The sequence below is a fragment of the Podarcis filfolensis genome, assembly GCF_964270895.1.
Source record: "Podarcis filfolensis genome assembly, chromosome: 5".
Classification (NCBI taxonomy): domain Eukaryota; kingdom Metazoa; phylum Chordata; class Lepidosauria; order Squamata; family Lacertidae; genus Podarcis; species Podarcis filfolensis.
Window position 1 is genome coordinate 51,314,091 of NC_139608.1, and position 15,708 is coordinate 51,329,798.

The 15,708-nt window shown below is 48.7% G+C and overlaps 1 protein-coding gene across 1 annotated transcript; it reads left to right on the plus strand.

Moving 5' to 3' along the window:
• Window positions 1-3,117: 3,117 nt before the first annotated feature.
• On the plus strand, window positions 3,118-14,532 carry EMX2 (empty spiracles homeobox 2). Its single transcript, XM_083616755.1, has 3 exons — window positions 3,118-4,342; window positions 7,152-7,336; window positions 12,934-14,532. Exons 1-3 carry the CDS (start codon window positions 3,946-3,948, stop codon window positions 13,099-13,101), a joined length of 750 nt encoding a protein of 249 aa, XP_083472881.1. The 5' UTR covers window positions 3,118-3,945; the 3' UTR covers window positions 13,102-14,532.
• Window positions 14,533-15,708: the final 1,176 nt, after the last annotated feature.

Here is a 15,708-nt window from a genome sequence, read left to right on the forward strand (position 1 = left end):
CTAAGGCGGCGAGCGACGCCTTTTCTAAAACCGAACTCTGCCCGAGAAAAACTCGTGCGGTGAAGCGGGATGATGAGGGCACCGTCCGGCCGCCGCGTTGTCGGGAAACAGCGAGGGGAGATGGTGGGCTTCCCTCCCCACGTCCGAGTTCGGTCTCCGTTTCCCACTCGCCGTTGGTTTAAAAACGGGGGGTGGGGTGAGCTGGATCGAGACTTCCTGCTCCGGATCTTGTTAGAGGACGCGATACCCCTTTTACATAGAATCCCGCGGCAAAGCCAGCTCAAAGGGGGTATCTATAAAGAGCCACGATTCGGGGACTTTTCAGCCGCGCGCCAGGCGACCTAGGAGGCTTTGGAAAGACCAAAGGCTTCTACTCAGACCGGCCATTCATTCACAACAGGGATCTCTCTATACCTGCGCAGAGAAGCAACTTTTAAGGAACTCGTTTGAAGGCATCTCTCGCGTTCAAAACAGGCAGGCTGAAATCTCCCGGCTGGAGCTATTTAAATAGTCAGATTTCTTTCTATGGGAGGGTTCTTTTTTCTGTATTTAAGCTGGTTGCCTTTCTTCCTTTAGCCCCGGGCTAGATTTTCCTCGCCACTACTATACGATCCCTTTTGAACATTTGAACATTTCAGACAATAGCAGGACTAAGGTTCTAACTTGGCACCTAGGTCATCCGAAGTATGTTTATCTGGCATTCCTGGCCCCGCCATCCCATTTGATGGCATTAAAACACACACACATCCGGGTAAATCGCGGTGAGATTTGGGGCCTGCCAATCTCTTTGCATTTGTAAATTCCCCTTATTTCAGCGAAACGCCCTTTCATACTAGGGCACTGAGGATCGCAGATGGGCGCCCTTACTCAAAGGATTTGAGAAACACACAATTCCCCACCCCCTTCCCAATAACCTACACCGAAATTAATGAGCTCATTCCCACTTCCGTGATGACAGAGTGTAAATATGGTGAATTACTTGCTGCGGATCCCACCAAAGTCACTTGAGTTTCAGTCCAGACATATACGCAGGATGACCTGAGTTGTGGATTGGGATATATGACATTTTAACGTTGTCCAATTTTCTCTTGAGATTGCCTGTAACCCCAACACCCATCTCACCTCCCCCGCCCCCCCCCCGCCCCGCTTTGCTGGACTTTTAAAATTCACTTTCCATAACATTTGGGCGTGAAGGAAGGAGTCGAAATTGGTCGCTTTACGACGAGAGCTAATCCTTTAAAAGACAAGCGGGATTTTTTTTTAATTGAAAAAAAACAACCTTCAAATGGGTCGGTGGGTGAAGGCAAGGCAAGGCGGCTTTGAAAAGAGTTGTCCATTGTCTTTACGCTGCCCGTTTAGATTTTTAAAAAAACCAATTAAAGGCACAATAAATAAATGACCACTTTATAGTTTAGTAGCCAGAATGTTGTTTTGTATTGCAGGATGATGATGATAACCCCAAAACATCAAACGCAGGGAATAAAGGCAGATTAAAGAAAACACACACACACTCCTGTCTTCTTGGTTGCATACAGCTGCCAGCGTTCCTAATCTGTCCACACACTTCCACCCACATGGGCTGCAGAGAGAAATAGGTGGGATTTTTGCATAATTAATAGGGCCTAATAATAATTTTAGCCATATGCAAGCTCCATCTACGAGTTTATATTTATACCCAATTTATTTCTAGCTTGTGTGGCATCTGGTCGTAAGCATAAAAGCAACGCACTTTGTACTGTCTCAAGTATGTGTGCGTGTGTGTGTGTGTGTGAAAGAGAGAGAGAGAGAGAGAGAGAGAGAGAGAGAGAGAGAGAGAGAGAAATTGTACACAAAATAGGGGGAAAGTATATGAATTCACCCCCTGAGTTCTTAGTAACTCCAACTGAAGGAGAGAGTCTTCATCTAATTGCTCTAGTGACACAAAGTCTGGGTTTTTTGTTCTTGGTTTTCGTTGCTATCCGGACAATGTGATTCCTACAAGTTACAACGGAAAAGGCAGGATATATTTCGACTTATATTTAAATGAATGTGATAATCAGGGTTTTTAAAATAAAAATTTAAAAGAAGTATTCCATCAAATAGCTTTTACTAATAATATTAAAGGGATGGTGGAGAAACCATGAAAGGGAAAACTTAAAAGCTTTTGGAAACAAGCTTTCCCCTCCAGATTTCCATGTAGACTCCACTGTGCATCCTCTGCACCTTTCGAAATAAATCACACCGCAGCGTAATAGATTTAAAATACGCCAGATTTTTTTTTAATCATTAATTGAGAACGTGAAAAATACCTGCTGGTACTTCACTTTAGAAGAGTGTAATTGGTAAAAATAGGAGGTTGATGAATAGATAATAGATCCTTAACTACCAATAAACAGTAAGCAGCAGCCAGCAGTACTAGGATGTGATCATAATTATTCGACCGCAGCAGCCAATGGGAGCAGGAGGACTCGGCCCTAAAAATCGTCCCCAAACGCCGCGGTAATCTCGAAAATGCGGACAAGGCCGGATTCGCCGCCCGTCCCTCTGCCGGAGTCCCAGCTTTGTCTGCAACACCTACCCTTCTCCCTCGTCATCATGCTGCCCTGGAGATCAGCAGAAGGCGGCGAGCCACACCCCCGCTCCCCCCCACCCCCGCCAAAAAGGTGTTTGGGGTTTTGCGTTTGTCTGGGCGCAGAAAACTCCTGGAGGTTTCCTGGGCGAAAACAGCTCCAGTAAGTCGACGGCTTCCTGCTCTGTAGGGCGGTTCTGAGGAAAGGGGGAAGCGAGCCACCCCATGGCTGAAGATCAGCTCGGGGCACCCAAACAGAACCGACAGAGAGGGCGGACTCGAAAGGCGCTGGGAGAAGGAGAGGAGAGCGGGCGGTAGACATCTGCCACCACTTCCAGCACCGAGAGAAAATCCTCGCCACAATTCTCCAGTTGGGCTGTTTGGGGAAAGCCAGATTTCCTCGCCAGCTCCGGCGAGCGAGCTTGGTGTTGAACCCCAAGGAAGAGTCGTCGTCTTCTTCCTCTTCCTCCTCCTCCTCCTCCTCCCCCGCTCCCTCCCCCCCGCTCGTCAAAGTTGTGAAACCTCCCACGCTCCTACCTGCATCCTGGAGGGATTTCGACTCCGCTCACACGGGTGGGACCTCTGGCAGGCTGCGTCTGCTACGTCTGCTGCGTCTCTCTCTCTCACTTTCCCCCTCTCTCTTCTCTCTCGTGACTTTCACCCCCCCCCTTTCCTTCCCGTTCTCGCCCGGCACAGAACGGTGGAGTCCATTCCAGTCCGGGCCCGGATCCATCCCTCCAGGATCGCGCCGGCCACAAGTTCGCCTCTCCCCTCTGACGCACTTTAAAGAGTCTCCCCCTTCCACCTCCGGGCGAGTAATAGCGACCAATCATCAAGCCATTTACCAGGCTTCAGAGGAAGCTGTTTATGTGATCCTCGGCACTAATTAGGCTCATGAACTAACAAATCGTTTGCACCACTTTGGGCAAAGGGACCCGATCGCAAGCTCGCTCGCTCTCTCGCTCGCGCTCTCGCCTCGTTCTCGCTGGATTGCCGCTGGACCTCGCCGGGGCCGCCTTGGGCGCTGCACAAAAAAGGACAAGACGGAGGTGCGGGAGGGAAGGGAGGAGGAGGCGGAGGAGGAGAAGGGGGCAAAAAGAAGAAAGGCAGAACTTCGCCCAGCAACTTTTTCTCTTCCCCACTTCGCTTTCCTGTCGGGCGGATGAAGTGAGCGCAGAGCTTTGCAGGGCGCTCGCCTCTCCATGTGGCCGCACGGCTCTCTTGCTGCTGCCGCTGCCACCGCGGGCGGCTGCCTGGCTGCCAGACTCTGGATCTAGGCGGGCCCGGCGCCCCGATCGTCTCTGCCGGACCTCGACGCCTCCGAGGAGGAGCCGCGGGCGCAGCGGAGGGCGCGCCCGCCGCCCGGAGGCCCCGGTGCCGGGCGCTTGGCCGCCAGGATGTTTCAACCGGCGCCGAAGCGCTGCTTCACCATCGAGTCTCTGGTGGCCAAAGACAGCCCTGCGTTGCCCGCCTCCCGCGCCGAGGATCCCATCCGGCCGGCGGCGCTGAGCTATGCCAACGCAAGTCCCATGAACCCTTTCCTCAACGGCTTCCACTCGGGCGGCCGCGGCGTCTACTCCAACCCGGACTTGGTCTTCGCAGAGGCCGTCTCGCACCCGCCCAATCCGGCCGCCGTCCCGGTGCACCCGGTGCCTCCGCCTCACGCCCTGGCCGCGCATCCGCTGCCGGCCTCGCACTCCCCGCACCCGCTCTTTGCGTCGCAGCAAAGGGACCCCTCTACTTTCTACCCTTGGCTAATACACCGATACAGATATCTGGGCCATCGGTTCCAAGGTAAGGGCCGGACGGAGGGGGTTGCCTCCCTCTCCACCCCACCCCCCTCAGCTGCTGGATTTCCTATTGCACATATTGGAGGGAGGGGAAGGGGTCGGGAAGACCCGGAAAAGTGCAGAAATCTCTCCGACCAAGGCAGAGAAAACGGGAAAGGAAACGTCTCGTTTTCCAAAGGCCGTTTGTCTAGGCGACGCAACGAAAAGAGAGTCGAGGATGGGCGTGGAGGGGTGTCTGTGTGGGGCTGGGGGAGGGGGAAGAAATTCTGAACCTCTTAGTTCCGTTGCAAAGGCGACTATTTGCAGAGGAAGCGAATTCGAGTTTGTGCTCCTTTTTAGAATGTTGTTAACTTGAGCGATTGTCGCTGCAGAATAGGAAGGGTTGGGATCAAGGGGAAGACAGTGTAACCCTCCCTCAGTTTGGTCTAATGGATTCCCTCCGCAGTCTCCCTGATCCCCTTCAGGAGGATCGTTATGGAGGGGCTTCAGGAATGAGTCGGTCTCAGCAGCCCTTTCCTTGAAACTTTTTTTAAAAACCAGATCTTCCCTAAAGAGTGAGTTCAAGAGCACAACCCCCCTCCAGTGAATTAGCAACCGAAGGTCTTGCGAGAAAAATAAGAGCTGAAAGGCAGGTAGAGAGACAGTGGGGGCAAAGGGGGTTGATAATACTAAAGGCAGGAGTGGGCGGGGCAGAAACGATTCTTTCTATGACTTTAAAATGATTTAAAGAAAAACCTCGCAGGTAAATTTATCCTTTTAACCTCCCAACCAAAGTCAACTTCAGCAGAGAAATGTGGAGTCAAGTCAAAGAGCTTTCTTTGAGAGGCTCCCAAGATAGCCCAAAACAAGGCTAAATTGCAGAGTTAATGATGGTTTAATTTTTTAAAAAGAAAAACGGGCTCCCCTTTTATTTCTTGGGAACAAAACCGATAGCCATTCCAAGGCACTTCCGCAGCTGCCATCTCGTTCACGCTCCAGTGAAACTTTACTGGGGAAGAACGCTCAGTTTGAAGTCAATGACTCCTAAATTCTCAGTGGTTTTTGTTTTAAAAGGGATCGCGCTGGAATATTTTCCCAATATTTTTTTTTTTTTGCATCTCCCATAAGCCCACCCCGACCATCTTCCAGAAAAAAAGAATAACGAAAACAAGGAAAGAGTTGGAAAAGGATTTCGTACAGAAACAACTTTCTTCCTTTCACTTTTCCATGGTTTACACGCGCAAACAAACAAGAGAGAGAGCACAAACGGGCAGGGCTAGAATATTGCTTTCGTGTGCCCCCCCCCCCAATTCAGCAGAGAGAAAGAAAGAGAGAGAGCACAAGCCGTTTGTCTTCGGGAGGCCAAACGTTATAAAAACGAGTTTGAAGGGTGATAAGGAAGTGTGGCCCTCACTCAGTCAAAGGAGACCCTCCTACCTGCCTTTTAACTGTGGGGTATTTGTCCTGCTAAGACCTGGAGCTTCTGGAGACCCAGAAACCGCGTTTGTTTGTATCCCACTAGTCTTATTAACTTCCTTGCTAAGTTCCCCCCAAAATCAATTAATTTTACAAAGTGCAATAAGGAGTAACCAAAGGGGTTGGGAATCCATGCAAACACCTCTTTTGAAATGGAATGGTTTCCAAGATAGGGGACGGAGGGGAGGGAGGGAGGGAGAGAGTCGATCAGGGTTATTAGTATTATCGTTATAACCTCTCGGTGGGAAATGAGGGGTTTCGTTCACCCAGTCATTTCCCCCGCTGTCGCGAGCAGCTTTCTGAAGGAGGCTCCATCGCAAAGGAGGGGTTTGCCTGCCTTGTTATTGTGGCCCGGCGTCGGATGAAACGACCGAGGCGCAAAAATAGGTAGAGCGATTGTGGGGATGGAGGGTGTATCTGCAAAAAAGCCTGGCGATGAAACTATTCCAGCAATTGACAGATGACAAACGCGGCGGCTCTGTGGGCACTGGAAAGAGAGCCCCCGCCCTCCTCTTCTCCCATTTTCAGCCCCCATCCCCATTTAAAAGGACGAGTCTGGTTCTTTTTGCTTTGTCAGATGTTCGCCAAAGCAGCTCTTCCTGCGGGAAGTTTTCAAGGCAGTCGAAGGTGGCGACTTTATACCTGGTGCAGGTCTTCGAAAAGATGATTCTTGTGCGGATTTTTATTTTATTTTTAAGTAACTACCTGCATGTAAAAGGCGGTGTCAGAATAGGATGGTAGGAAACTCCTTGAAGGAAGAGAGGGGGGTGCCATTTTTCGAAATTGGGGTTTCCTAGAAGATGGTTGCGAATTCTTCTCCTTAGCTCGCTGAATGTTGGCGAGATTAATTTCCTTGTGAAATAATTAGTTGCTTTCTTGTATTGAGGGGACTCTTTCCCCCTTAATCGGAAGTCAGCTGTCCCCCCTCCCCCTTGCACACCTAACCTCCCCCTCCCCACGCGTTCCTTCAAATACCCAGAGTTTTGGTTTTTTTAAAGATATATGAAGCCGACCAATTGGCGTTTCCTCTCCGTCGCTTTCTTCCCTGGGAGACATTCTCTGAGTGAATGTTAGTTTCGTTCTGATCTTGCAGGGTCTGCACCTTTTGTCTCTCTCCCTCTCTCCTTCCCTCCCCCCCCCCAAAAAAAGTCAGTCTGCTGGGTGAGAATTTAAGCACATGTTAAGTAGGGAAATCACTTCCAAGCAAAGGTGCCAAAGAGAGAAAGGTTTAAAATAATGGGAAGACTTTCCGCTTCAAGGTCCCCCCTCCCCTCCACCTTCGATTAGAGATGCAAAATGCTAATAAGTTGGCTTGCTTGGCTCATGAATGTCTTTTTTTTTTGTGTCTCGCGATCCAGGCAATGAAACCAGCCCGGAGAGTTTCCTCTTGCACAATGCACTAGCCAGGAAGCCCAAACGGATCCGCACCGCCTTTTCCCCTTCCCAGTTACTGAGACTGGAGCACGCTTTTGAGAAAAATCACTACGTCGTAGGGGCAGAGAGGAAGCAACTGGCGCACAGCCTCAGTCTCACAGAAACTCAGGTGAGGTGCAGGAGGAGCGTCTCTACCCGGCCGGCCGCTCCGGCGCGCGCTCAAAGACAAGGCCTGGGCCTCTGAACAAACCCCCACCGCCCTGGGTTGAGTTTGCAAGGGCTGCGGGGGGCGGGAGAAGCCAGGTTCGCGTGTAAGAAGATAGAGGTGTAGGCTAACGTGGGAATTCTAAACTCTGTCCCTGTGTGTTGGCTGCCGCGAATCTTTCTTTCCTCCCCATCACAAAAACATTCTGGATCTTTTTCCAAAGATTTGTTTTGTTTTGTTTCAGAAAGCTCGTGGAGTATTATTGGTATTGTTACTGTATTAGAAAAATGTATGTTATGTCAATTATTATTACTGTAGATCTAGAGGCTACCTGTTTAAGCCAAAGTAACAGGATATTTCGCCCCAGCGGCATGAACAAGATTTTTATCATCTTCTATCAAGGTAGTTCGGTTTAAATAGCTTCCGGATCATACCGTTGGGATTATCCAGGGTCAAATTTGAAGGTGGAGAAATAAATTGCATTTCTAAATTGAACTCCATTTAATTAAAGAAAATCAGGAGTTTTGAAATATTTAATGTGTGTTTATCGCTGAGAACTATCCAATCGATTTTTGGTTTGGTTTGGTTTTATAGTTTGTGAAGCTACGCAGTGCAAAGGGAGCGTTTGCTTTGTTGTTCGAGGAGCAGACTTGGTTTGGGAAATGGGTGCTGTTCGTTGTGTCTTTTTTCCTGAATGTAGGATTTAAACGATTTCAAACTATAGACAGAGAGACCTCAAGCGGAAAGTTGGGAGTTCTCTCTCTCTCCCCCCCCCCCCGCCTTGTTTACTTCTGAAATTGAAAGTAGGTTCCTCCATACAGTTAACTCCGCTATGGTCGGTCCCTCCATATAGTTTAATCCATTCCCCCATTTACACCAAAGTAACAATAATGAAACCCTTTCACAGTCCCAACTTGAATACATTTCGCTTCCATTTCGGTAGAAGTAGACTCTGAGCGAAAGTGTTTCGAATACTTTCTAGTGACGTTCTATTGACCCAGCCCGACGTTAAATAGCACGCATTTTAAATGTGTGATAAATATATATCTACACACACTCACGTGTTCAATTTGATGAAGCGGGCTTGAGTCCAGGAGAGCTTATGCCCCAACAACCGTGTTAGCCGTAAGGTTCTTTGCGTGTTAACTGGACGCCCCAAAAAACCCCTGCATTTTGCATCAGAGCAACAAAACCGCTTTAAAACCCCCGTCTTTAAGTGTGCTGCGGACCGGACGGTTTATTTCCCGGGGGCTGGCAATATTGGTCGTTGTCTCTCCCCTTTTCTTTTTTGAAGCCCTTCCCTGCCAACGGCGTATGTCCCGCTGACCCTCCAGCAAATTGTGCCAGTGAAATAGAATGATAAGGTTTGGGGAGGGGGGAGGAGAACACATCAAAAAGCTGGTGCGGAGGGCGATCCGGCGATGGGAAGAATGGCGTTGTTTGACAGTCGCCCAGATGAGACTTGCGCTCGTTTCTTGGAGAGTGTGCCAGGCAGAAAGATCAATTGTGTGAACCTTGCAGTGTGTGCGCGCGAGAGATCAGATCAAATTAATCTGTTCGACTGCCCAGCTGCCTTGCTGTATATATGTGCGTACGTTTCAAACCAGATGGTTGGTTTGGCTGCTCGGGTTTTTTGTTTAGGATGCATGCCGTCGTTCTTCTTTTCTGTTTGTTTGTTTGCTTGAGGGGCTCCTTCTCTGGCCTCTCCCCCCCCTTTCAAATATCTCGATTTTCAGAGGCTTTTGTTACTGCTCTCCTCCCTTAACAGAAGTTCGATGGCCTTTTCCAAACGCTTTTCTCTCTTTCCAAGACGCCGGGGCTATTTCGAAAGGAATGTTCTCTCCGGGACTCTGCGTTTCAAGGAAGCGAAGAGGGGGGAGCGAGGCAGAGAAGAAGGAAAAATAGGCGCAGCTTAGTTCAAAGTTCCCAGTAAACAGTAACGTTCTTTGGTCGGATTAAGTTGTAACACTTTCGGGGCCCCCCTCCTCATTCTCTCTCTCTCTCCCCCCCCGTCCCCTTTTCCTGCCTTTCTTTGGGGGTGCCTTAAAGAGGGCCGGGCCTTTTGTTTTAAAGATGTCTCCCCTAACAAAACCCCCAGTAAATGGGTCGCCCCTTTGATGAGGTTCGCCGAACAAGGGCCTGGTCACAGCCTGATTTCCACTGGCAAAGGCCGTATTTAAGGTGGTCTTTGTCCCGCTTGATTCCGAAGCTGGTCGGGGTCTATTGTGGCGGTGTCAGGCCTCCAGCCCCCGACAAAACGAGCGCCCCTTTGGAGACCAGGCGTGGAGAAATGAACCGTCGTCCCCTTCAATTAGCAAACTGAAAAGCGAATTAAACTCGCCCTTGTATATCCCCCGCTCAGCTATTTTAAATGGGAGGCTTTTTTTTTTTTTTTTTAAGAATATGAAAATGCGGCCGAGATGTGGGGAGAGGGAAGGGTGGGGGGCGTCTGGCAGCGAAGGGCTTCTGAAGGGGCAGCGAAGCGGGTTAAAGGAGCTTATTAAAATGGTCCCGTTTTCGGATTTACGTCCTCCCCTCCCTTTACGGGCAGCGTCTTTATCAGGCATTTTCAGGCCGAATCAGAGCAGAAAGTGCTTTAAAAAAAAAAAGCCGAACCGTGTTTACCTTTGGCAGCAACGAGGATCGTGTGTGTGTGTGTGTATGTGTGTGTCCCTCTCTCTTTGGAGATAATTTCGGGATCAATAAGATCTGCAATTAAATGACTGACAGGGTCAGCTGGTTATGTTTAATTCAGATTTAGGCGAGCCAAAGCAAATTCGTAGGGGGCTTCCCTTCTCCCTTCTTCCCACCCCCTTCCCCGAGATACTTGAAGGACTTCCCCATATGGCTTGCAACCCGGGCCGCTGTCACCGAAGCATCACCGGGAAATATGTTCTTCTTGCCCCTTTGATGATGAGGCAGGCAGGCTCGGGGTACAAAAGACACGTCGATTTAGAGCAGGCAAAATTCGAACCTCCTACTTAATTAACGCAGCTCTTCAGCTTCCCCCTTTTATTATATTTAATTAAGGTTGAATAGTTCCCCCCTCCTCCACCTTTAAAACCTGAAACCGGGTTCAGCTCCTTAGGAAAATATATCCATACTGTAGGTTTTAAAGACCAGGCTGAAAGAAGAGTTTTACAGCCATGAGTTTATAAATACGGACGTTAGATTTATATAAAACCGGTTATGAGATAAGTGGTGGTGAAGATTTAAAAAATGCAACCATCTCGGTTTGGTTAATTGCTTGATTTCGAATGGCTGCCGATGCGATTAATATTTGAGGGCGGGGAAGGGGGAAATGCCCTTAGAACTCTCTGTGTCCTTCTCAATCCCACCGTTTGTAATGCAAAGTGCAGTTGACACGAGTATCAAGAGAGAGCTGCCTGGAGAGGAAATACGTGAGCTTGAGAGGCGAGACCGGGACACGGGATTCACACACGCACCATTCATAGGTGCACGGAATACTGTACACGTGTGAGAGCAAAGCGAGTCGGAGTACGTGCGGTGTTTCTAAAACACATCTGTAGCAGATAGTATGGGCGAATGGGTTCACATCTGCAGAAAAAGTGTACATTGTAATGCATATATGTATAGGAGCATCGTGCAGACCTGACTGCCACAGAGTGGCAGATCACACACATACAGATGCGGGGGGACGAGGGATGGGACGGGACGCCACAAAATATTGTCCTTTCTGCTAGTAGGTCACATGCACAGCGTCTTTCTAAAGCCAGGCAGACGGTGTAAATTAGAGGGCTGTATATAGAGATAGAGACCTGCGTGCATATGGGAATGGGCACGGATTGCCCAGTGAGGCGATCTCAATTTCTGCTCACAATGGAAGTCAGTCTGGCTGAATCTACGGGGCTCGTTTCCAAGCAAACTTATTTAGGATCGGAATGTAAGGCTATACAGTAAACAAGCGAACTTATATGGCAGTAAAATAACTTTTTAAGGCTAGGGGACTTGTTTCCGAGCGCAGCCTTTGGGCCTGCAGTTGACCGGGGTTATAAGGAAGATCAGACGTGCGCTGCCTATAAGTTGCAGATCCCCCAGGCATTAGGATGGGCTCTTATGATTACTCTGGAGTAAGTAAGTGGATGAGCATAGACTCGGTGTTCTCCTGAGTTGAGCGAAAATACATCCACGGCGGAGACACCGGCAGGATCTTCTGGGGTTCCAGATCGCGTGTAAACCTCTGCACACGAGGGCTGCCTGCACCTGGGGAGGGAAAAGGGAGAGGCTCCTTGTCTGGGCCGTGCCCCGCCTTCGCGTCTCCATAGTTACACTTCCGGCTCTCAGCGCGACGGGGCCACCGCGTGCAAAAAGAGAGGATCGCCATAGCTGTAGCCTCTGCTTGGGAGTAAAGGCTTGCGGCCAGATCTCCACTGTAGTCACTTCTTTACACTGAATTTCAAAATCCAGTTCCCCCAGTGCGATCCACAGTGGAGCTGAAGCGAGATGCTTGGATTTTCAATCCATCGGCACGATGATCCTAAACGATTTGTTGTTGTTGTTTTTTTCCTGGGACGTGAACCCTTATTGATTTCATATGGAATGTAATGCCACAAATGAGTTCAGAATCGGGGTGAAAAGCTGCAGTCCTAAGTTGAAATCAGTGGGGGCGCATTTCCAAGGGCTGCGCTCAAAGTGGGGGATTAGTCTTAAAACCCCAATTACTGCGGCTTAACTGAGTCCTAGGCGAGGCAGGAGGTGAGCTCCCGTGAAGTCAACGAGATTGCCTTTGATCCGGGCATTGTCTGTCTAAGCAACAGGAAGTCCCATTAATTTATATGGCGTTTACTTCCCAGTAAGCATGCAAAACAGGCGAGAAACGCCATATCTCCTCCAGTCCCGCTATAGCCAGAGGATTCTCCGAATCTGAACAGAGCTGTGTTTAGTCCACGCGATTGCTTAACAGCAGACTAAACACAGCCCGGCCCCTTCCAAGCGAACAGCCATAGGATCGCACTGCGTGGCCACATGGCATTTCCAAGGAGAAGGTATCGAAGTCAGGGAGGGGAAATTAGGAAACTTGGAGTGCCTGACCTAAATACTTTTTTTTATTATTTAAATCGATTTCAAACCCGACCTTGTGCCTAATTACTCAGAAGCAATTAGTTTGTCTTCGCGCTTTGCGTTTTAGAATGAAGATTTTAACTGTTGTAACCCGCCTTGAATTCCTGCTCGCGGAGAAAAAAGACGGGATGCAAATACATTAAATAATCATCACAATAACCCCTACTGAGTTCACGCGCACAGGGTCGTTGTAGTCGGGTTAGTGGGTGCTGCTAGAGCGAGAATGTCCCACTGCTGCTATGCTGTGTTCATTTTACCCGAGACAGACATGTCTACCTGGTGTAAACCCTCAGCTGAAGACAGGAGGCCTGTTTCCGAAGCGAGGCTTATTCTCTTTCTGCAGTGGACCCGGTAAAGGTGCAGAAACCGCCCAGTGTGTGTGTGAGTGTAAGTGAGTGAGTGAGCGAGAGACCCTTAGGCCGCGCACATCCGCCGCCCGGGAGCTGACAGCCCTGCCTGTGTTGTTTCCCTTTCTGCAGGTAAAAGTTTGGTTTCAGAACCGAAGGACAAAGTTCAAGCGGCAGAAGTTGGAAGAGGAAGGCTCGGACTCCCAACAGAAGAAAAAGGGGACTCATCATATTAACCGGTGGAGGATCGCCACCAAACAAGCCAGCCCGGAGGAGATCGACGTCACGTCGGACGATTAAATCATCTCCCACTTTAAAAACACACACAATAATAGTAATAATAAAAAGACGACGACGACGAAGCGGCGGCGGCGGCGGCAAAACTCCCGGCTGGCACTTAACAGACTTTCCCACGAACAACTCAAGTGTTAAAGGCTCGCGACAACCGCAGGAAAGTGAGTGGCGCGGCCAGGGCGAGGGACAGCAAAGCGGCTGGATCCCACCAGGCGATTCTCGTTTTTCTGTTTTTCTGTTTTTGTTTGTTTTTGTTTCTGTTTTAGAGAGGGGCAGTTTGAGAGGGGGCGAGAGCCGGCCGGCCAGTTTAAGCCAGCCCAGAAGTCAGTCCATCAAGGGTGGGGGCCTTGGCTGGTCCTGCATTGGTACAATTTTGTTTTAAGCGCAAAAAAGAGAAGGGGGGAGGGGAATCTGTCAATCAAAGCCAAACCACCAAGACGAGGTGATTGACCAATATTCCGTTTCTCGCCATTCGAACTCAGATCGCTCCAAATTTTTAAAGGGATCGCATACACACGCAACCGTACCGGGACACTTTGCAGTTGACGAGGGATTTTGTTCTTATTAATGATGATTCTGAGTGTCTCCCAGGCTTTTAGGAGAGAGGATCCCATACCCAGCCAAAATCGACACACCTGTTTCAGAGAAACTTGAACTGCATGCTTTCTTTTTAAAAATTTCAAAAACCTCGAGGGAGGGGGAAGAAGGAGGGGGGTAGGGCCTTTTTTTTTTAATGGTCCCTAAAGTCAGACATGAACTGCGCTCCCCCCCTCCCCTCCTCAGAGACAGGTTCTGTGTGCTTTTTAAATTTATTTTACGAGAAACTGTGCAGTCTGTAAACCTTTTTATGATAACTTCTGGCGTCAACGTGGTTGTGAAAACTCAATGAAGTAGCGGTAACAAATTCTAATTTTTTATTTTATTTTTTTAATTTTGTTTTTGCTTCCCCCTCCCCCCAATGGATATAACCTTTGAAGAAGAAAAAAGGGGATGGGTTGTTGAGGGTGGAGGGGTGGGGAAGGGAACTTTCGCTGCAAAAACAGACAATAATAAAAAGAGAGATTTAAAGAAACTAGTCCCCACATTCTAAAACTTCGATTCCTCCTTTTAATCCCCCTCCTCCTTGGATGGGAGTTTGTACTTAAACTCCCGCAGGACTTCAGAAGGAGCAAGGGATCTTGCAGATCCCTCTGTAGAAATCATTTCGACCCAGGCCCGTTTTCATTGGGGACAAATTTCAAGCACTGATGTTGATGATCCAAGATTATAGAGCTACTAAAAATGACAAATGTTTCCTTAATGTCTTCTTTACCAGAATGTAAATATTTTTGTGTTTTTTGTGTTTAATTTGTTAGAATTCTAACACACTATATACTTCCAAGAAGTATCTCAATGTCAATATTTTGTCAATAAAGATTTATCAATATGGCCTAACAACTTTAAGCACAGTTTTTCCCTTCGGAAAGGTTAAGTCCCTGCCACTTATCTCTTCTCTGCTGGCCCATAGACCCGATGACCTTGATTTGATGCTAGCAACAGGCAGCCCACCCCTCAGGAGACGTTTGAATAACAGGGAAGCCCAGTAGAGATCTCCTCATCCTGACCATCAAACGCATTCCTCCCCCAAACCGTTCCCAGACCAAACGGAGGACTTTTTCTACAGTATGTCAGAACCGGCCCAACTAAATTCTAAGTGTGCATCTAAAAATGAATTATGGATTTCACGAAAACGTGTGGGTGTGAATTCGTGTGCCATGCACGTGCAGGCACCAGAAAGTCAGAATTAGCTGCCTGCCCTGACTGTGCAGCGCCTACGCGGTGGCAAACGCGGGTTTGTTTGTGTTGTGTTGTGTGTGTGTGTGTGTGTGTGTGTGTGTGTGTGTGTGTGAAAGGGCCCCGTGATTGTACTCCTATCAAATCACAGTAATCGGAAGTAATCTTTCCTGGAAATAAATGGGCTCTCCTTCGTGGGCGCGTTTGCATAGCTGCTGTTTTAGTTGCGGTAGAAATCCAAATACTCTCTAACACTGGCTTGTTGATCGCTCTGCTGGCGAGTCCAGGTACCTATTAGTCAAGGACAGCTTCGTTAAATCGGAGGCTCCACTTGAATCAACGCGAATTTACTTCCGTATATATTTCCGAGTATAGAGCTCATTTGGTCATTTTTCTTTCTTTAAAACCTGGCATCGCGGTTCCGTTTCTTCTTTTTAACTTGGCCTCCAACACACGCAAGTAAACTCTTTTCAATTCCACCCGAACTTCCTGCAGCTTTACACTCACTTAACTTGAGAATGCGTCCCCGGTCTGACTCAGTGGGGCTTACTGTTGAGTAGACGCGGATAGGATTGCGCTGCTTCTGGCATGTTTTTAGGATAAGCGTAGGACGAGGCTTTAGAAGCAAGTCTAAAACGAGGCGTTCCACAGCTGTAGCGGGCTTGCAAGTATTCCTTGGGAGTAGGAGAAGCTGTTTGGATTTTTATTTGTTTCCTTGTCGTATTAATGTTTATACTTTCCGAGAGAGAGCGAGGTGGGGACATAGGAAGGGGAAGGGAGGGTTGCCAACTTGAAAAAGAAAAGGGTAAAAAGTTTCCCCTAATCCTTGAGGAAGCTAGC

What these genes read in the sequence shown, in the direction of transcription:
- EMX2 (XM_083616755.1), top strand. Translation starts at nt 3,946, where the DNA reads ATGTTTCAACCGGCGCCGAAGCGCTGCTTCACCATCGAGTCTCTGGTG. An exon ending in TCTGGGCCATCGGTTCCAAG is followed by an intron (nt 4,343 to 7,151) that starts GTAAGGGCCGGA and finishes CTCGCGATCCAG; the next exon opens with GCAATGAAACCAGCCCGGAG. An exon ending in TCAGTCTCACAGAAACTCAG is followed by an intron (nt 7,337 to 12,933) that starts GTGAGGTGCAGG and finishes CCCTTTCTGCAG; the next exon opens with GTAAAAGTTTGGTTTCAGAA.